This window comes from Myxocyprinus asiaticus, chromosome 13, assembly GCF_019703515.2.
Source record: "Myxocyprinus asiaticus isolate MX2 ecotype Aquarium Trade chromosome 13, UBuf_Myxa_2, whole genome shotgun sequence".
Taxonomy (NCBI): domain Eukaryota; kingdom Metazoa; phylum Chordata; class Actinopteri; order Cypriniformes; family Catostomidae; genus Myxocyprinus; species Myxocyprinus asiaticus.
The window spans coordinates 44,433,458-44,452,333 of NC_059356.1; the positions used below are offsets into that span (position 1 = coordinate 44,433,458).

The following is an 18,876-nucleotide window of genomic DNA, read 5'->3' on the forward strand; positions in this document are numbered from 1 at the left end:
CAACATTATGCCGCAAATGTTGTCGATTGAGCTGAACTTGTATTGAAACTGGACTATTCCTTCAAACTATCTTGTATTCTGCAGTGCACGTCATGTTTAGAACAATACTTAAGGTTTATTCTACATTTCTCACAGGCCTATTTTTTTTTTTTCTATTCTAACAATTTTTTATTTTTTTACATTGTAACCATTATTGGTTAACATTTTTAACCAAACAGCTGTCATATTCAATCATAGGCTAATGCACGTTGTGAAATACACACAACTTTTCAGCGCATTTTGAAGTGCGCCTGGTTTACAATAAGCTCTAGACTGCCCTAGCCGAGTACAGGCTTGGCACTAGAACCATTGCCGTTTCGGTGGGAAAGCCCTAACTCTAACCTCTTGGCTTTATTCAAAGAATATATATTTCAAAGCTGTGATTTTGTTTTTTTAATTGTTGCTGGAAAGTGAGTAGATGTTATACTGTAACATTTTGAATATAATATTTGTCATTTGTGACTTATTTATTAAAACCATATCCTGGTCCGCTGCGATGTCCAAAATAATTTTGCTTGCTCAAAACCTAGTGTGATCAGGGCTTTATCGAGGGTGTATTTTCTGACATCTCCAGGAAACATAAAATAGGCCTAGTTCCCTAAAATGCACTTTAGGTACACTGTTGGGTCTGTTAGATTAAGTGTACTTGGCTTGTGGTTTTTAGATATCAGCCATTAAAAAATCTCAGTTTAATGCTAGCTGAGTCATTCCTGGCTGAGTGAGAAATGGCAAAGAAAGAAATTGGCAAAGGCCTGATGTTTCGGGAGCTGTCATAATAACATTGCTGATGTCATATTGCTTCAGGCTGAGAAACCATGCACTCTGTAGATAATGTGAAATCTAGTGTTTCTAGGAAATTTTAGAAGGCTTGCTCAAATGCAGTAGCGTTAGTGTTTGGATGGGTGTGTTTTTCTTTGAGATGATCTGATGTGGCACAGTTCCAATGGCTATGTCTCGGAGGAAGGCCCAGCCTTTGAGGGACTGTTATTTTAAGAAGTTTGCTCTGTGTGTTTCTTATTTCCTCAGTTTATTTCATGTTCTGTGTTCTTTAATCACATGTTCTAGATGCTGTATCTACGCGGCTGTGACATGTGCCCTTTATGTGCATCGGCCGATAACCGTACCCAATTTAACAGAATATTTGTTTCTGTTTTCAAATATTTAGTGAATTTTCTGTGAAGTTTGCTAAGAAATGTGGGGCCTGGGTAGCTCAGCAAGTAAAGACGCTGACTACCACACCTGGAGTCGCAAATTCGAATCCAGGGAGTGCTGAATGACTCCAGCCAGGCTTCCCAAGCAACCAATTGGCCTGGTTGCTAGGGTGGGTAGAGTTACATGGGGTAACCTCCTCCTGGTCGCTATAATGTGGTTCTCGCTCTCGGTTGGACACGTGGTTGTGCATGGATGCCGCAGAGAATAGCGTGAGCCTCCACATGCGCTACACCTCCGCGGTAACGTGCTCGATAAGCCACGTGATAAGATGGGCAGATTGACTGTTTTAGACGCGGAGGCAACTGAGATTCGTCCTCCGCCACCCGGATTGAGGCGAGTCGCTACACCACCACGAGGACCTAGAGCGCATTGGGAATTGGGCATAAAATTAAAATGAAAACAAGATTGCTAAGAAATTTTAACTTAATCTCAACATTACGTTGAAAAGTAATTCTTTTTTTTTTTTTTCTTCCATTTTCTGCCCAATTTGGAATGCCCAATTCCCAATGTGCTCTAAGTCCTCGTGGTGGTGTAGTGACTCAGCTTTTTACTTGGTAAAAGTTTTTAAAAGTTTTAAGAATTAATTTGATTAGACACCATTTTGATGATAAAATGAAATTAAACTTTGAAACATGGAATTCTGGAATAATAGTAAAAAAAAAAAAGATAAAAAAAAAAGTAAAACAGATTTCAGTAGGGTATCGTTAGCAACTACTGAAATTGTGGTACAGTGACAACACCATATGAAAGGCTCCAATACAGAGCAGCACAAAACTGCATATGCGTATCCTGAATGCAGAGTGACAAGCTTCAATGTAACCGGAGTTCTTCAGGGCGATCTTCGCTGCACATTCAAAAGCGCAGAACTGCAAGATTGTATTGCTGGCACACGTGTAGTTCACGACATCAAGCAGTTTAAACCTTTTTTACTGCAACTTTATTTAAGCAGTGTCAGCAAAAGACTTTAATCTGTAAAGCACCTCACAAGTACTGGAAGTGGAACATTACTCTCAGCAGAGGATTTGACGTCCGACAGTGATCGTCTTGTAATGTATTGTTGATGCGGCACTTAAATGGACTAAAAGCATTAAAGAGACAACTTCTTGCAGAGGGTTTTATCATGCTGACTATTATTCACTTTTAAGCACAGCAATCTATCATCACTCAAAAACACTCTTCAAGAAGCAATTGATCTCCCTCAATTAATTATAGAATTGTGTCTCCCATTAAAACCACCACCACTGAAAATATTAATGTTAGTAGTCGACCCCACTAATCGACTAGTCAGTTGTTGGATGACTAGTCGATAAGTCAACCACCGTGGCACATCCCTAATAGGACAGCCCTTTTAGAGCTACCCGCAGAGAAATATCTCGCTCAAGGTTTCGGTGATTACTGTGCTTTCTCTATAAACTGCACATACCTGTAACATTGCAACATTTTTGTTACCAGGCCACAGCCTTAAATGCTTGGCTAGTACTATGTGATCTATCATAAAGTCGACATCTTAACAAGGACCACACACCGTGGAGTCTTTTCCTTAGCTTGACTTTTAAACCGTGATCATTGTTATTAGTGGCAGGCTTTTAGTTACTCTTGGAATAATACAAATGCTTCATGGGAGCAACACAAAGATTCATGTTTATGTTTCAATACCCTCTTCTATGTTTCAGTGACCTGGTTTATTAATGACCCAGGAAGCAGGTGGACACTAGTCTTGCCACAATGTCATAATTGTCATACAACTATCGTGACTTAAAGTGGTATCCGTGTTCAAAACCAGTTATACTGGTAATATCATTGGCTGGACGCTAAGTGGTGCTATGCGGTAATTTTCGTTGCTCAAAAGCCTACTACACACAATAGACCAATCCTTAGTCAGCATCATAGCTGACGTCAAATACGGAAGTGGTGGTAAAAACCGTGCGCAATAAGTAAAAATTTGTATCTGATTTGTTGTTGAAAAATTATATCGAGGGCTCTCGTAGACGGCTGTGGCTTCGAGACAGCAGAGCTGATTTGACTGAGGAGATCATTTCACCTCATGGCTTTGCAGCAAACATTTATATTGAACATTATTACATGTTTGTCAATAACTTGTATCATTAGAATTAATTCTATAGCTAAAAATGTCTCTATGATGGTTTTGTGTCGTACTTTCGTTTAATCATCTAATCTGTCAAATCTAACACAAGTTGTAGCCGTCTTATGAAACAAAATTGTAGATTTGTGTTAAACTGTCATTGTTTATTTTTCTATTATTATTATTATTATGTTTATATTTACAATTGTATTAGATCTAATTTGTATTGGCATTTTTCCACCTGTTGTCGTAGAGTTTTTTTTTTTTTTTTTTTTTTTTTTTTTCTCTCACAAGACATTACAAAAAGTGCTGCTGGTTTTGTATTCAATATTTGTATAGTTTTGTATACAAATTTAAATTGTGCCTATGTAGCAAATATCATCTGCATAAGGCATATCTTTTTTCCCCGTCTTTCTCTCTCACGAAGAACTCTAGTACTCTAGTGTTGCCGTAGGCATCTTGGTGACCTCCCTTACTGCAACCGCCCAGTTTATGGGGCCGGGTGGTTTTTGGCAGGTGCACAAGTCACATATTTCACCTGTAATTATAGACCTCAGAGTGCTTCAAGGTATATTGAATGTTCTTAACTTCACGTCTGCTTGAAATGTTCCTCGGTTTTCCAGGAGTGGCAACGCATTTGGTTGTTTTTTTTTTTTTTTTTTAACCACTGATAGCAGGTGTCTTAAGATTGATTATGATCATTTATAACCCACCAGCTGTGACTATAACTAAATGTACATGTTTTTTAAAACCCCCTTTTCTTCTCCAGCTCGAGTTACTCGTCCGCGGCACTTGAGTTCGAGAAAGAGCACAAGATCAATCCGGTGTACGACTCACCCAGAATGTCACGCCGGAGTTTAAGACTACACACCACCACTGGTTTCTATGGCGACAGCAGTCTCACGGAAATGACACCGAATCACAACTTGAGCTCTTACAAGCGTAACAGTGGCAGCAGTTCGAGCGTCAGCAGGTCAGCTGTTCATTTCTCTGTCAATAGAAGATAACCAACTTCACTTCTTATCTGCAAACTCCCATAGCTGCATGCCAGCACATTACATGAGATAGATATCATGTTTAGGATGAAAACATTTGTCTTTTCATGACATTTCATCATATGTGACCAGTTAATCTCTTCGTTCATCTTTTACAAGGAATAGGTAACCCAAAATAAAAAATTCTATCATTTACTCCCCCGAAAGTCATACGGGTTTGGAACAGGGAGTGGCAGCTCTATACTGACATGTCTTACTATTGATAGTGGCAAACTCCAGTTTGATATAGGAAATAAAGTTGATGCACAAGTAATGTTAGAGTCGTTTTCAAAGACAAATGAACTTGTGGCGAATCAGTTGTTTTAACGCCAAAGGATGGAAATTCCCCCAAACGGTGTGTTTGTGCGATCGGCATGGCAGCACATTTTTGGCATGACTTACAGCAAGTTCTTACAACTTTTCTTGCCAGAAATTATGGGCCATTTGACGGACTCAAACATTTCAAAAATCAGCATGAAAGTGGGTCAACCCTGTATTATTCCCACAGGTCTGTTCGGAGCAGAAGGCAGCAGCAGAAATCGTCCATGTACGAGTCTCAGAATGTGACTCAAACTCCTCAGAAAGATCAGACGACGTCGGACCTGAGCTTCATCAGTTCAGCCAGCGATGCGTCTCTGATCTCCAATCTGCTGGATCAGTCCACACTCAGAAAGAGCTCGACCACACACACATTCTCTGGTCAGTGGTCATTCATACTGTCTAAAAATCAGTCTATAACAGGATCGATCAGAGACTAACTCAATTTTGACCACGTGTAGTTACTGCGATTTGGCTTTGCAAGGCAAAATACGTATTTTCTACAGCTGAAATGACAATTTAGACACAACATAAAAATTACCAAAAAAGCGTAGTGTCTGGTTGTAATGCCTTGTTCCAAAAGATTGGAGATTTGTTTTCCTGTAGATTTCCTTCAGGATTAGTTTATCATGATATTGGCAAATTATGAACATGACATAACACAAATTATGATTATAATTATGATTCCCAAATTGCTGATTTTAATTTCCAAAGTGCAAATACAATGACATAACCAGGGTATGAAATGAATTATTGCAAACTGTTTTCAGACAACTTAAACAGAGAAAAAAAGAGAACTCAATGTATGCATGCACATGTTCCGTGAGAAGCGCTCGTGCTGAGCTCATGAGCGGCAACCCGTCACTAATTCTCTGAGCACACAGTGAATCAAACACGTGCAATGAAGTGTGTTTCTTCAAATGTGCGTCTTTGTGTCTAACAGCATTATGTGTCATAAGTCACTCCCATATATACATTGTATAAATACAGTATGTATTAGGGCTGGGAAATGTAACGCGATTTAATATTTTTTTGTTTAATGTGGTAAATGAATGCAGTATCCGTTTTTTTTATTTATTTATTTATTTTTAGATAAACTTCTTGAAACCTCACGCGAAAGGAGAAAGGTGTCCCAAGTTGGTCCTTGCAAACTACTCGGCCTTACAGGCTCCGATTAGGGTGGAGGCAGGGTTAGGGCATTTTACAATGTACGTTTGTGCATGTCTTACTTGTAGAAACTGAACAGCAGTCAGTTTTTAGATTTTATATTTCAACAAATTAAACTTCAGCATTCAATACATTTTATATCTGTAAGTATAGTGTCTAATAATGCATTTGCTAATATGTACACTTAAGTTTCTCTTGCCAATAAAGTTTGATATGAATTGAATCGGCCCATCTGATCCTATATTTAAAAAGTTCACCAGAAAACACCAGTAGATTTTGCCCAAATTGTAATTACAACATGACCACTGAACATTTGAACATGTACATATTTAAATAATTAAAATGAATGATGACAGACAATTTCTTGCAGACAAAGTATAAAGTAATATATTTATAATTTTGTAATGTGTGTTGTAATGTATCATGTACCATAATTTAATCACGAATAATTGTGATTAATCACAGAAAACTATGTGATAAATTAGTTTTTAAAAAAATTTAATCAATTCACAGCCCTAATATATTGTATTTATATATATACTGTGCATTTATACTTAATGGATAATTAGAACCATATTGCTGCTCAGTCACCATTTAAAGCCACTTCTCTTAACTTAAAGTGCGGATAATTTTGGGCCTGGGTAGCTCAGCAAGTAAAGACGCTGACTACCACACCTAGAGTCACAAGTTCAAATCCAGGGCATGCTGAGTGACTCCAGTCATGCTTCCTAAGCAACCAATTGGCTGGGTTGCTAGGGTGGGTAGAGTCACGTTGGGTTAACCTCCTCGTGGTTGCTATAATGTGGTTCTCGCTCTCGGTGGGGCACGTGGCGAGTTGTGCGTGGATGCCGCAGAGAATAGCGTGAAGCCTCCACACGCGCTAGGCCTCCGCGGTAATGCGCTCAACAAGCCACGTAATAAGATGCGCAGATTGACGTCTCATACGCGGAGGCAACTGAGATTCGTCCTTTGCCACCCGGATTGAGGCGAGTCACTATGCCACTACAAGGACCTAGAGCACATTGAGAATTGTGCATGCCAAATTGGGGAGAAAAGGGGAGAAAATCCAAAAAAAAGAAAGTGTGGATAATTTGTCCTATACAACCAGATAATTTCCAAAAAAGACTAGATGAATGCACCGATTTGATAATGATGATGCCATACTAGTCACACATTGGGTCGTGTCACTTGTTCAGTTTACCAGTAAGAATTTAACATGTTTCTTTGTTTTTGTCATAGGTCTTGTTTATGTGATTGGTTAGTTGGTGGATTGATTTTGTCTAGATCAGGGGTTCTCAACGGGGGCGGTACCTCACCCCCCAGTGGGCGTTCAAAGGATGCCATGAAAGCAAATTAGTAGAGAGGGGGTTGTTAGGTTACAAATGGGGGACGTTTATTAGTCATGTTAATCAAATCTATCATCAAGTTCCTGTTTGCATTAAAATGTTTATCTAGACTCCCATTATATGAGTTGGTATGCATTTTTACCGCAGTTCATCTGATTCTGAAATCTAGCGACGTATCTGGTATAGCAGCGTCAAATAGACAGGCGAAGTCACAACCTCCACTAATGCACCCGTATGGCTCTATAGGTGGATACAGCTCAATGGACAGAGCAGCGCGAGCGCAAAACAGGTGCGTTTTTACACTCAGACCGGTCTCGAGCTCTTAAACGTGCACCTCTGATCATTGCAGCACTGTGAGAACCAGTGAGAAGGGGGCTGGGGTAAGGGAATGAAATAGGGGGGCATTCATCAAAAAAAGGTTGAGAACCACTGGTCTAGATCAAAGGGTAAAGCTTAAAAGTGGAGGAGTTGCGCAGAAGCTGTTCCTAATTTAACCTTGACTGTATAAACTATGTGTGAAACAATGTATAAACAACTTGAAATTCTAGATTTTGTTTAGGTTTGTGGAGTAAACAGTTTGTATCACAATAAAACTGGTTTGCCGCTCACAAAAAAAAAAAACACTAGCCAGTTTATAATCAGTCCTCTGGAATTTAGTTCGTTTAAGTAGCGTGCTTTGACTATTTAGGTTTTTATTTTTTATGTTGTATTTAGCACGGAGGAGGAGAAATGACCAGAGCTCATTGTTGGGGAATGGAGACGTTAGCAAAACAGAGAGACACACTAATGTGGATAATGGCTACGTTTGTAAGGACTGCTCCTTCAACGCAGACAGGACGGAGACAGATACGGCATGTTCTTTAGCGAACTCTGCATCCGTATCCTCTACAGTCCATCAGACAGATACAGACGTCACTCATACCACCTCTCTGAACAGTGTTAAGACAGGTGAGAACATTGGCTCATGTAGAGTCCTACTCAGTTCAAGTTGAAGGGGCCGTTTCATTTTTCACCGTCAAGCTTTCTTAATGCATCTTTATATTCCAAATGGGTTTATTACTCTGGAGGTTGGTGCAATACTCATTCTTGATATAGCTTCTTTTTTCTTTTTTTTCTTTTTTTACCAACATCAACCACGTTAATATTATTATTTATAATTAATAATGAGTGTTGTCACGATACCTAAATATCAATAGTCGATACCGATACCGGTGAAATTTCACGGTTCTCGAAACCGATTTCAAAACCACAGCAAAAATATGCTAATAGGGTAATGTGCTATTGTAAACACTGCTTTAGCCCATTTAAAAAGTTGCAATTCAATGTAAATACATTTTAAAGAAATTCATGTTTCTTTTAAGTGTTTGTCAGTATAGTATACATTGCAAGTGTTTTTTTTTTTTTTTAAGTAGGGCCCTACTGAAATCTGTTTGATTTCCTAAATCCTGTTTTCCTTTTTTTCTTCATGTTTTCAAAATTCCATATTTTAAAGTTTAATTGCATCATCAAAATGGTGTCTAATCAAATTAATTCTTAAAATTTTAACAAGTTAAAATAGAACAATTACATTTCAACATACTATTAAAATTTTAACAAACTTTTATTCAGTACAAAATCACTCTTGCTTAATTTTTATTATTTTATTTATCATTAGTATTATTATTACTACAGTTAATATTACATTTCACTATACATTTGTAATATATTTCTGTTGCAATTTCTTCAGTATGAGGTGTCTAGCTTTTATTTTGACGTGAGCTTTTATTTTGACATTAATTTTATTTTGATGTGTAGTTTTGACCGAAGCTTTACTTGTCCGGATAAACTATTCACAACATGGCCCAGTGTGATCATTAAAGTGCAAATGCTGTGATTTAATTACATAAATATATCATTTGCATGTGCTGCGTACTTCGCAGTGCATAAGTGCTCTGCTTTGTCATCTCATGCAACGCAAATTATTCTCAATGTCTGTGAGGTTTCAGATGTGTAAGCAGTCCGCTTCACACATTAATTTAAAGCATAAAGCTCATGCAGACTAAGATTGCAGCCTTTTGCGGTTTAATAATCACACTAGGACACATCATGATTTTAATTTGATTGTCCATTTTAGTGTAAAAGCAGAGCACACGCTCAAACGAGAGATTCTTTACCTTCCCTTTCTATTTAAAAATATTTGTCATTGCATGCTGTGAAATTGTGTTGTATGAATTTGCCATGTCTTATGTGCAAATTCACATCCACACTCTCCCTGTTTGATAGATAACTATGGAAATACATGCTGGAATTGTTTGTGGGCTGCTCCGATTTTTGTCTTGTGTGTTTCAGTGCATGACAGTTACTGTGGCAGTATGAATGTGAGAGGTCTGGTGACTGCAGACAGCCATCTCAATCTCAATGGATCACTCTGTAAGTACATACAAGACACTTAACTGAACTTACAGTGCACAAGCAACCACCGCTGGATAACTGCTGTATATCATATTTAGCGTGAACCTTTGTTTGGTGTTTAAGACTTGGCAAAAAAAAAAAAAAAGAACTTTTAGTGTTGTGTGGATCAACAAGTTATATTTATCAGCGTAACAAAAGGACTGAACTTTTAGTTAAACATTCATGACCAGTTGCAGAGAACACCCGTTATTGTGAAACCACGATTCCTCTGAAATTAGCATTGCTCTGCGCAGTTCATGGTTGAGTGAACCAAACGCTGATTAGAATTGATTGACAAGTTTTTGGCCCCTGAACTTCATGTTTCTAAAACGGCTAGTTTAAGGGTAGAACCTCAGCCTGATGGTCAGCAGAGCATGTGACAAGCCTTTCTGAATGACAGCCGTTTAAGCATGACTAATTATATACTCAGTGATATCACACAGAGCGACACTCATGAGAAATCAAGAGTCTGGGATATTGAATGTTTTACAGCCTTGTGTTATTCAGCCAAAGCCTGAACTTTTTGTGATGTTACACGTTTTTTTTTTTTATGTGGCCTGTAAGTCTATAACATGTTGAATTTTTTATTTATTTTTACTTTTTATTTTTTTTTTTGGTTTGTATTATTTTCCATGTATTTTTTTTCACATTGCATCTGTGCTTTTAAACAATATTGACACTGTCGCCCCTGCTAATTCACAGGTGATGACTGTAAAGGAAAGCAGAACATGGAAATACAAATGGAACACAAATACACTTCCTTCATCCGCCATGTATTCACAGTATTGTGGGCGCTTGTTTCTTGCACAGGTTAAATACCTTCAGATCTTTACTTATCTTTTGATCAGATGCCAGGGTGATATCATTCCAGTAGAGACATTTAAACTTTTATAAGACTTCTTTTCCTCTTGATAGAATTTCAGTATTGATTTTGACTGTTCATTTATTTGCTGAAGTTAAGTTTTTACATGTTATCAGGGTTTTTATTTGGTTAAAGAGTTCACTGACATCTAAGACAATAGATTTCTTAAGCAACACTGGATAAATGGATCACATAGCCTGCTGTTGACTGATTATGTTCTGTTTTGACTATTTTGGTGGCACACGCTCAGGTTACGGTCTGCTGCGAGTTTGCCGAGGTTTTGGTTCAGCCGCTGGTTTTATGGCTCAGAAGCTGAAGTCCGTTCTGTGGTTGGCCTTGTTGTCTCCAGGTCAATATTTTCCAGAATATTTACAGTGTTTTCCTCTCTCACTTCGTCCTCTTCCTCATATCAGTGTGTTAAATGTCCAGTGTTTACTGAGAACCACTTATAGATCCAAAGCATCAAGCTTTGCATGTCACCAAGTGTTGCACAGACTAAAAGTCAGTCTGAAACTGATTCCCCTACCAGCTCCCAGTCGCTCCACTCTAGCACCTTTTCCAGGTCTCCCCCCCCACCCCCCTTTTTTTATTTTCTTTTTTTTTTTTTTTTAACAGTGGGGTCCAAAAGTCTGAAACTACATTGAAAATCTGGAAATGTTTCTTTTATTTAAATCTGGAAATAAACAGAGCTTTTATTTATTTTTAATAAGTTTTAACGTACAGTTTTCATAGAAAATAAAGCAATATTTAGGATTCTGCATTTCTAGGTTGCTTTTCAAATAAGAGCAATTTTGTGGCATGATTTTGGCTAACACCTCTCAATAAGATTCCATTCGTTAACATTAGTTAATGCATTAGGTATCAAACATTTTACAGCATTTATTAATCTTTGTTAATGCTAGTTAATAAAAATACAATTGTTAATAGTTAGTTCATAGTGCATTAACTTATGTTAACAAATACACCTTTTGTTTTTAAAAATGTTTAGTATGTGTTTTAATTAACATTAACTAAGATTAGTAAATGCTGTAAAAGTATTGTACATTGTTAACTAATGTTAACTAATGGAGCCTTATTTTAAAGTGTTAACTGTTTTTGTAAGAAAGGTTGGATTTCCTTGTGCAAACTTGTAGAGTTCATGCCAGCTTGATTGCATGCTATCATTAAAGTAAAAGGCAGCATAAAAAAATACTATACAATTCTGAAATTCATGTTTCTGTTTTTCACTCACATTATTTTACTGATAGTTAGGGATGGGATGGGATGATATGGTTATCTCACAATTCGGTTTGGTGTACAATCTGCAGTTCGCGATTTGATATCTCGATTCAAAATAACACTTAAATGACAAAGTATGACACTTTTTTTTTTTTTTTAGGACTTCGCTAATTATAATTTCTTATCAGAATAAGGTTCTCTAATACATAATATAAATTCTCAAAGTTAAAATAATAAGTATTTCTCATATACATAAGAAAAGTTTACAAAAAAAAAAAACCTTCAAAAATGGCTAACAGGTGCAGGATAAGCAATGACTGAACAGGACATCCCTGAAAAATATGGCTTGCAATCAAAACTTGAAAACATGCAAGGGACAGCTGTGTATGATTTTATGGGTTTACATAACTTGCAGATAGTCTACTTAACCATTTTCAAATAATAAAAACTAATTTTTTTTTTTTTTACATTTCAAAATTCATTATATCGACCCGTCCCTACAGATAATATAATTTGTAACTAAATATTTAGTATTAAATTTGAAACATGCAAAACCGAAGCATTGTCACTAGTGGTCTCAGATTTTATGTCAGTGGTCTCAAACCCCACTATTATGAATATATATATATATATATATATATAATATTATTGTATGTATGTAATAATTGATCAAAATAAAGGAAAATAACGGGGAAATTAACAAATGACAATTCAAATTTTTGTTGTGAATGCAGTTTTCACATGTATTTTGAATATTTTTAAGTTTTATGTTCTAGGCTTTATTCATTTGATTTGTGTTATTGTCTATCTATGTGCTCATTCACAGTGCATCTTTGCTAAAAACAATACTGACACTGTCATCATTGCTGCTGATTCACAGGTGTTGACTGTAAAGCGCAGCAGCACATGGAAATAAACACGGAACACATGCACATTTCCTACAGCCACCACGTATTCGCAGCATTGTGGACCCTTGTTTCTTACACAGGTTATATACTGTTTTTTTTTTTTTGCAGCTATATATATTCCATTCCAAGAGAGACTTTGTCCAATTACTAAATTTAGTGAAAGTTTTATACCTAAACTTCTATAGCTGGGTGTTCACCGATTGTTCTGTTTTGGACTTTGTACCCTGGTGGTACACACTCAGGTTATGGTCTGCTGCGGGTTTGCCAAGGTTTTGGTTCAGCCGCTGCGTTTGTGACTCGGAAACTGAAGTCCCTTCTGTGGTTGGCCGTGTTGTCTCCAGGTCGATATATTCCCGACTGTTTACTGTTAAAGAGCATGCCTGTCTTCCTCTCTCATTTCCTCCTCTTTCTCATTTCAGTGTGTTAAACGGTCAACATGCACTGAGTGCCAGCTGTCTCATTAGACTTTCACCATTATTGATTTCATCACTTCTTTCAAGCTCAATGAACCCACTCCACTCTTTTCACAAGTCCGAAGTCATTTTCGTATGTCTTCTTTCCAAACTTTTTTTTAGCTCTGATGGTTCGTGTCCATCCATTTCTTTCTGGTTCTTGGGACTAACAATTCTCTTCCCGACACCATTCATACCTATAATTGAGTTTTGTAGTATGGAAGACTAGAAAGGCCACTTAAAAAATCAAATGAAGGAATCAGTAATAATTTTAATGAGGAAAAAAAAATCTAGTTGGCAAATATTCATGTTTAGGAATGTAGTTAAATGTTACAAAACATCATTTTAAATGGCGTTTGAAAATGATTCTCAATCCAGGCGTTTTCACACCTGGCTCGTTTGGAGCGATTGTTTCGGAACCTGGCGTGTTTTCTCCCTTGGTTCGGTTCATTCAGGCATATATGAACATGGCAATGGCACTCGGATCGCACCAAAACAAATGCAAACTGACCCAACGAACCAAATAAAAATCCCTTTAAAAACCAAGGACATATCTGAGGGATCTTTGGAGAAGACGTCTGTAGATCAGCACTTCTCTGTAATTCATCATCAAAACGTGGATATAGCCTTTTGGCACGTTTAAAATAGGAGCTGTTTTATTATTCCTGAGGTAATTTTAGTACGATCGTTTCTCTCTTTTGGATAGCGGCAGAACACTGGTAGGATGGCATTAGCAACTTGCGCTTGATCAATTGATTCCTTAAAAAAATGGTTTTGTTTTTGGCACTTATAGTCTTCCATATGTAGAAGTGGCACTTCTGGTCTTCCATATGCAGAATTCACACTATTTTTCGAACACCACTCAAATTGTGTGTTTTCTCCTCATTGAAATTCCTCTACCTCTTACACATGTATTCTGAACAGGGAAAGCAGCAACCGGCGCCTTCTGGTGGCTGGGAACAGGATGGTATCATCTGGTAGCTCTCACGTCTCTGCTCAACGTCTTTCTCCTCACCAGGTAAGCATTTGAAGCTTTTTCTTTCACTGTTGGTTTTTGTCTCTCTTTCAATCACTGTTATCATTTAATGTTGTCAGGATGCAAAGACAGTAACCTTAATTTTTTTTTCAGGTGTCTGCCCAAACTACTGAAGCTACTTTTGTTTCTACTACCCTTCCTTTTGCTGTTTGGTAAGTTTGAATCTGTCAGTAACGCTGACGTTAAGAAAACCTTGGCACTGATATACAGACACACTTGTTATATATTTGTACACACATGCTTTTGTTTAATCTCTTTATTACTTCCACACCTATAAAAGAATGCACAAGCATGCACATTCTCTCTCTCTCCCTCTCAATTCTTAGATACACTGTTGAATGTCAAATGCAGGTGTATATCATGATTTCAGAATTAAAAGCCCACAAACACCTTATTTGTACTCAGGCTTCAAGAATGTGATTTTTGGAAAAAAACTATCTCCGTATTTTGCCTCTTCTCTTTGTTTGCAGGATTATGGTACCTCGGTCCGAGCATCCTGTCCTGCCTTCCAGCTGTAAACCTCACAGAATGGAAGACACTGGTCACCTCCATGACATCACTTCCTGCTCTCCCCTCTCTCCCTTCTCTTCCTTCCTTACCCTCTTTACCTGCATTCCTCTCTTTGACATCAGAACCACTCGTCAAAGAGCAACACATCCCACCTCCAGTCATCTCGCAGGTAAAGAATTATGACCAATCAGTAATGAAGAATATCATGAGTTCTCTAAGGCTTTGAACACATTGACGCCTAAATCCGGTGTTTAGGCGTATATAATTTAGTGATAGCCTGATATGTCGGCCAGGCAGATTAATCGGACACAATTTGGCCATTATACGATTATCGGCATCTGACGATATCAGTGTACACTTGGCCGATTAACAGGAGTGCTAACTTTCTTTTGTGCCAGTTCAAAGTCTTCCAATAGATTTGTCAATGAATAGTCAATACTTTTTGTTTTAAAGTTGTTTTTTGTTTAAGTATGCAAATATGAGTAAATGTTGCTTAAAATAAGTATTTGTTTCACTTTAGGAATGTTGTTTACATCAGATTTTCTGTTGTTAAAATGTTTTATTTATCGGCATTTATATTGGACATCCTGCTCTCTAGATATCGGTATCGGCTTTGGCCATTGAAAAATCCATCTCGGTTGACCACTAATCTCAATTCAGATTCAAATCGTATACGTTTTTTGTATTCTGAACACAATTTTTTTTCTTTCTTTTTTTTTTGCCACCTTCAGATATGGTTTTGAAATGTAATTGAATTAAGATCTTTCGAAATGGCATGTTTCCATCCAAGTTGCGAATTTAATTTATGCACAAAATCGGAATATCGCAAAAAAATAAAAATTGTCGTTTATGTGCATGTTTTATTGAATACAAATTTTTAGCAGCCTCAAGCGAGTATACAAGTTTATGCACATTTTGGAGATTTCATTTGCATCTTGGTTTTTCAATCTAGCATTTTTTTTTTAATGCAGTATCCCAAAAATGTGCATAAAAATGAGTACTGTCAGTTGATAAATTTTTAATCGCATACATTTTCATAGTTAATCACGATTAATCGCATATTTTGAAAGCGCTGAAATTTGACTCTATAAATGCTTCTTTTCTTGTGAAAATTTATTTATTTCCTTTTTAGGAAAGAAAACAAAACAATATGTTACAATATAATGCTTTATTAACATTTTCAGAACAAAGCCTTCCAGAGTATAAAGATAGAAATGCACTAAAATCGCACTAACTTAAGTAACATCAAACGTTTCCCAAAGTCTAAGTGGGAGTTTGACTAATTGAAAGAACTAGTCCCCACATAGGTTGCATATTCATTACAATGGGCATTAAATATCTCTTAAACTCTCATCCTCCACAGTATTAATCTACAGGCAGACTGTGACTATCCGCTTTATTACAGCAATCGTGAAGCTGCGTTCCTGATTCGTGTCAGGGCGCAAGCGTCAAGCAGCGCTTTGAACTCCTGAAAGGTGCTGCAGACAACGTTTTTGTGAATGTTAAGACTTGCCGTTCTTCTGTGGTAATTAATTGTGCCTTACAGAGGCTGCAAAGTACTTGATTTCTGTCACAAGTCCCATCTTGGCTTGTTTTGTACAACAAATAGTGTTAGGAGGTCCTTTCTCCATTACGGATGTTTGTGTTGTGATGTGTGCATCAATGTAAATACTCTAGGTGGACACATCGCAAAGATCCTGCCTGAGTCCCAATGTTTATGCTTCATTAACGGTAAATACATTAATCGCGATTAAGAAAAATTAACGTGTTTAACTTTATTACATACGTTAGCTCTTTAATTTTGATCATTCTAATAAAAATATGTGAATGGAAACCCAGCTAGTCTGAACTGTCAGATTGGAATTCAAGTTTTTTCTTTTCTGTCATTTGTGATGCAATGTGCATTCAGCGTCTTATAGAATGAGCAGTACTGTCTAGATAAATAGGTAGAACATACCAAGTAACCTAAAACTTTATGTATTGCAGCTGCTTTATGTTGCATAAAAAAATGTATATAGCCTTACAGATGTATACATGAACTCTTTCAGCCTGCGTCAGAGTCGATTTACAGGGACCGTTTGGCTCGGCTGGAGCAGCGGATGGCGGTGTTATTGGAGAGTGTCCAGCAGGGGGAGCTGAAAGCAAAGCAGCAGCATCAGGAGGCTTTGGGTTTGGTTCAAGCTCTTCAGGAGCAGATAAACACTCAAACAGACAGAGAAACACTCAGCCGCTGGGTCTCACAGCTGCTTGAACCCAAATTCACTGAGATCAAGGGGGAAATGGAGAGAGAGCTGTCCAACAGGGCAAAGGTGAGCCTGCTTACTAAAATGACATCTCTCAGGCCTTTTCAAACCAAGTCTGAGCCATCTGAACTTTATGAACAAACTCCTAAGCATAAAAGAAGAGTTTTGATTTTTTGAGATGCCACAGTCGGATGTGGAATATTTGTCGTTCTCTAAAAAACGTTTGGGTCCCTGAATAACGTTTTGAATCTGATGAATCGTTCACAAGAGCAGGGAACATGATTTAAAAAGTAAATAGGGTCAGTTTTGATTACATTTTGACTTTAATCTTCTGTCTTAAAGTGTGTTTGTTTTTTTTTTGCTTTTTTATGTGTTTTAGACTGAGGAACAGCATGTTCAGCATCAGACTGGTCTAGAATCTCGACTAACTGAGCTGGAACTCCTGCTGCAGAACCTGAATTCTAGAACTGAGGTACAACACACCCTCACTAATGATTTACACCATGTCTTTAGCAGGCATGATGCAATAAATGGATTTCTTCTATGTTAATCAGAGTTTTTGTCCTGACCAGCTGTGACCGTGACAATTGACCTTATATTGGGACACATTGTTACACTTACTGTTTATTCTAGCACATGTATGCAAAGGTTTATGGGAAAGATTGGTTATACTCGTTCAAATAATTTTAATTTTTTTTCCCACTTAAAGGAAATCCATCATAAACAGCAGACTTCTGCAACAGCCCCTGTCAGGTAGAGATATTCCTCTGGAAAATCACCTTCCTTTAAATGGCTAATGTATTTTTTTTTGTTTTGTTTGTTTTTTTGTATAATTCCTATCTCTGGATTAATACTGTGGTGTGTCCACTTTTTGTTTTACTTTGTAGTGTTGGAGTATCTCAAGAGAAGCACAATGTTTTGCTCTCTGAGGTTCAGAGGTTGGAAGCTGAGCTCGGGCGCATCAGAGGAGACCTGCAAGGCGTGATGGGATGTCAAGGGAAATGTGACCGACTCGACACCATACATGAAACTGTGAGTTTAGTTCATACACAGTGTCTTGATATAAATAAAGCAGATTGCATTTAATGTATATACTGTAATGTTTAGTTTAGTTCCGTTTGGTTTAGTTCAGTTGCATTTAGTTCTGAGCCCTTTAGTTTCGTCTATTTGAGTTCGGTTTTTAGTTTTGTTTAATTTGGTCTTGTGTAGTTTTTAGTTAAGTTTCATTTTGGTTGGTTTTGTTTAGTTTTTAGGTACATTTGGTTTAATTATTTAGTTTTTTTTTTAGTCCCATGTCATTTAGGGGAGTTTCGTCTAGTTTTGTTAAGCATCATTTAGTTATGTTTTTATTTCTTTTATTTTTTTTGTAGTTTAGTTGTTTCACTGTTTGGTTTCATTTGATCCAATGTATCTTTTAGTTTAGTTTAATTTAAGTTTGGTTGCATCTAGTTTTGTTTGTTTTCGTTTAGTATAGTTTCAGTTGTTTCCATTTAATTTTTGTTTAGCTGCATTTGTTTTTTTTTTAGTCCCATACCATTTAGTTTTGTTGAGCTTCATTTAGTACTGTGCTGTCTTGTTTTTTTTGGTTTGTTTTTGTTCAGAATAGTCATGTTTAGTTTGGATTTTTGTTTGGTTTTGTTCAGTATAGTTTTGTTTAGTTTCGACTAGTCCTGTGCCTTTTTGTTTTATCTATTTTTTTGTTTGGTTTGCATTCGTTTTGTTTGGTTTCATTTTATATCATTTACGTTTTAAGTTTCACTTAGTGTGATTTCGTTTTGTTTGATTTTGTTTCATTTTGTTCAGCTTTGAGTTATGTTTACTGAAATTTGTGTTATGTTTAGTTTTGCTTAGTTTGTCATTTAATTTTGTTTTTATCCACAGTGCAATACAGTTAAACACTATAGTTATTCTATATATAATATTTTGACTGGTCTACACTTTGTACGCTTTTTTTGGGAGGGGGTCACAATGCTAGTAGTTTTAATTTGCTAATTGTGGGATTTAATCTATAGCCTTTT

The 18,876-nt window shown here is 37.0% G+C and overlaps 1 protein-coding gene across 3 annotated transcripts in view; it reads left to right on the forward strand.

The window, feature by feature from the left end:
• Positions 1-18,876, forward strand: part of LOC127450218 (SUN domain-containing protein 1-like) — a 43,508-nt gene that overhangs the window by 17,638 nt on the left and 6,994 nt on the right. For 2 of the 3 annotated variants that reach the window (XM_051714114.1, XM_051714113.1), the window contains 15 exons: positions 4,104-4,307; positions 4,877-5,067; positions 7,914-8,147; positions 9,528-9,608; positions 10,332-10,439; positions 10,742-10,840; positions 12,590-12,697; positions 12,860-12,958; positions 13,994-14,087; positions 14,199-14,257; positions 14,576-14,784; positions 16,664-16,924; positions 17,238-17,330; positions 17,568-17,611; positions 17,746-17,890. In XM_051714114.1, coding sequence (XP_051570074.1) covers positions 4,177-4,307; positions 4,877-5,067; positions 7,914-8,147; positions 9,528-9,608; positions 10,332-10,439; positions 10,742-10,840; positions 12,590-12,697; positions 12,860-12,958; positions 13,994-14,087; positions 14,199-14,257; positions 14,576-14,784; positions 16,664-16,924; positions 17,238-17,330; positions 17,568-17,611; positions 17,746-17,890 — 1,956 coding nt within the window. In that variant the 5' untranslated portion in view covers positions 4,104-4,176. The remainder of the gene's footprint in view (positions 1-4,103; positions 4,308-4,876; positions 5,068-7,913; positions 8,148-9,527; positions 9,609-10,331; positions 10,440-10,741; positions 10,841-12,589; positions 12,698-12,859; positions 12,959-13,993; positions 14,088-14,198; positions 14,258-14,575; positions 14,785-16,663; positions 16,925-17,237; positions 17,331-17,567; positions 17,612-17,745; positions 17,891-18,876) is intronic. The other variant, XM_051714115.1, reaches the window with a different exon arrangement.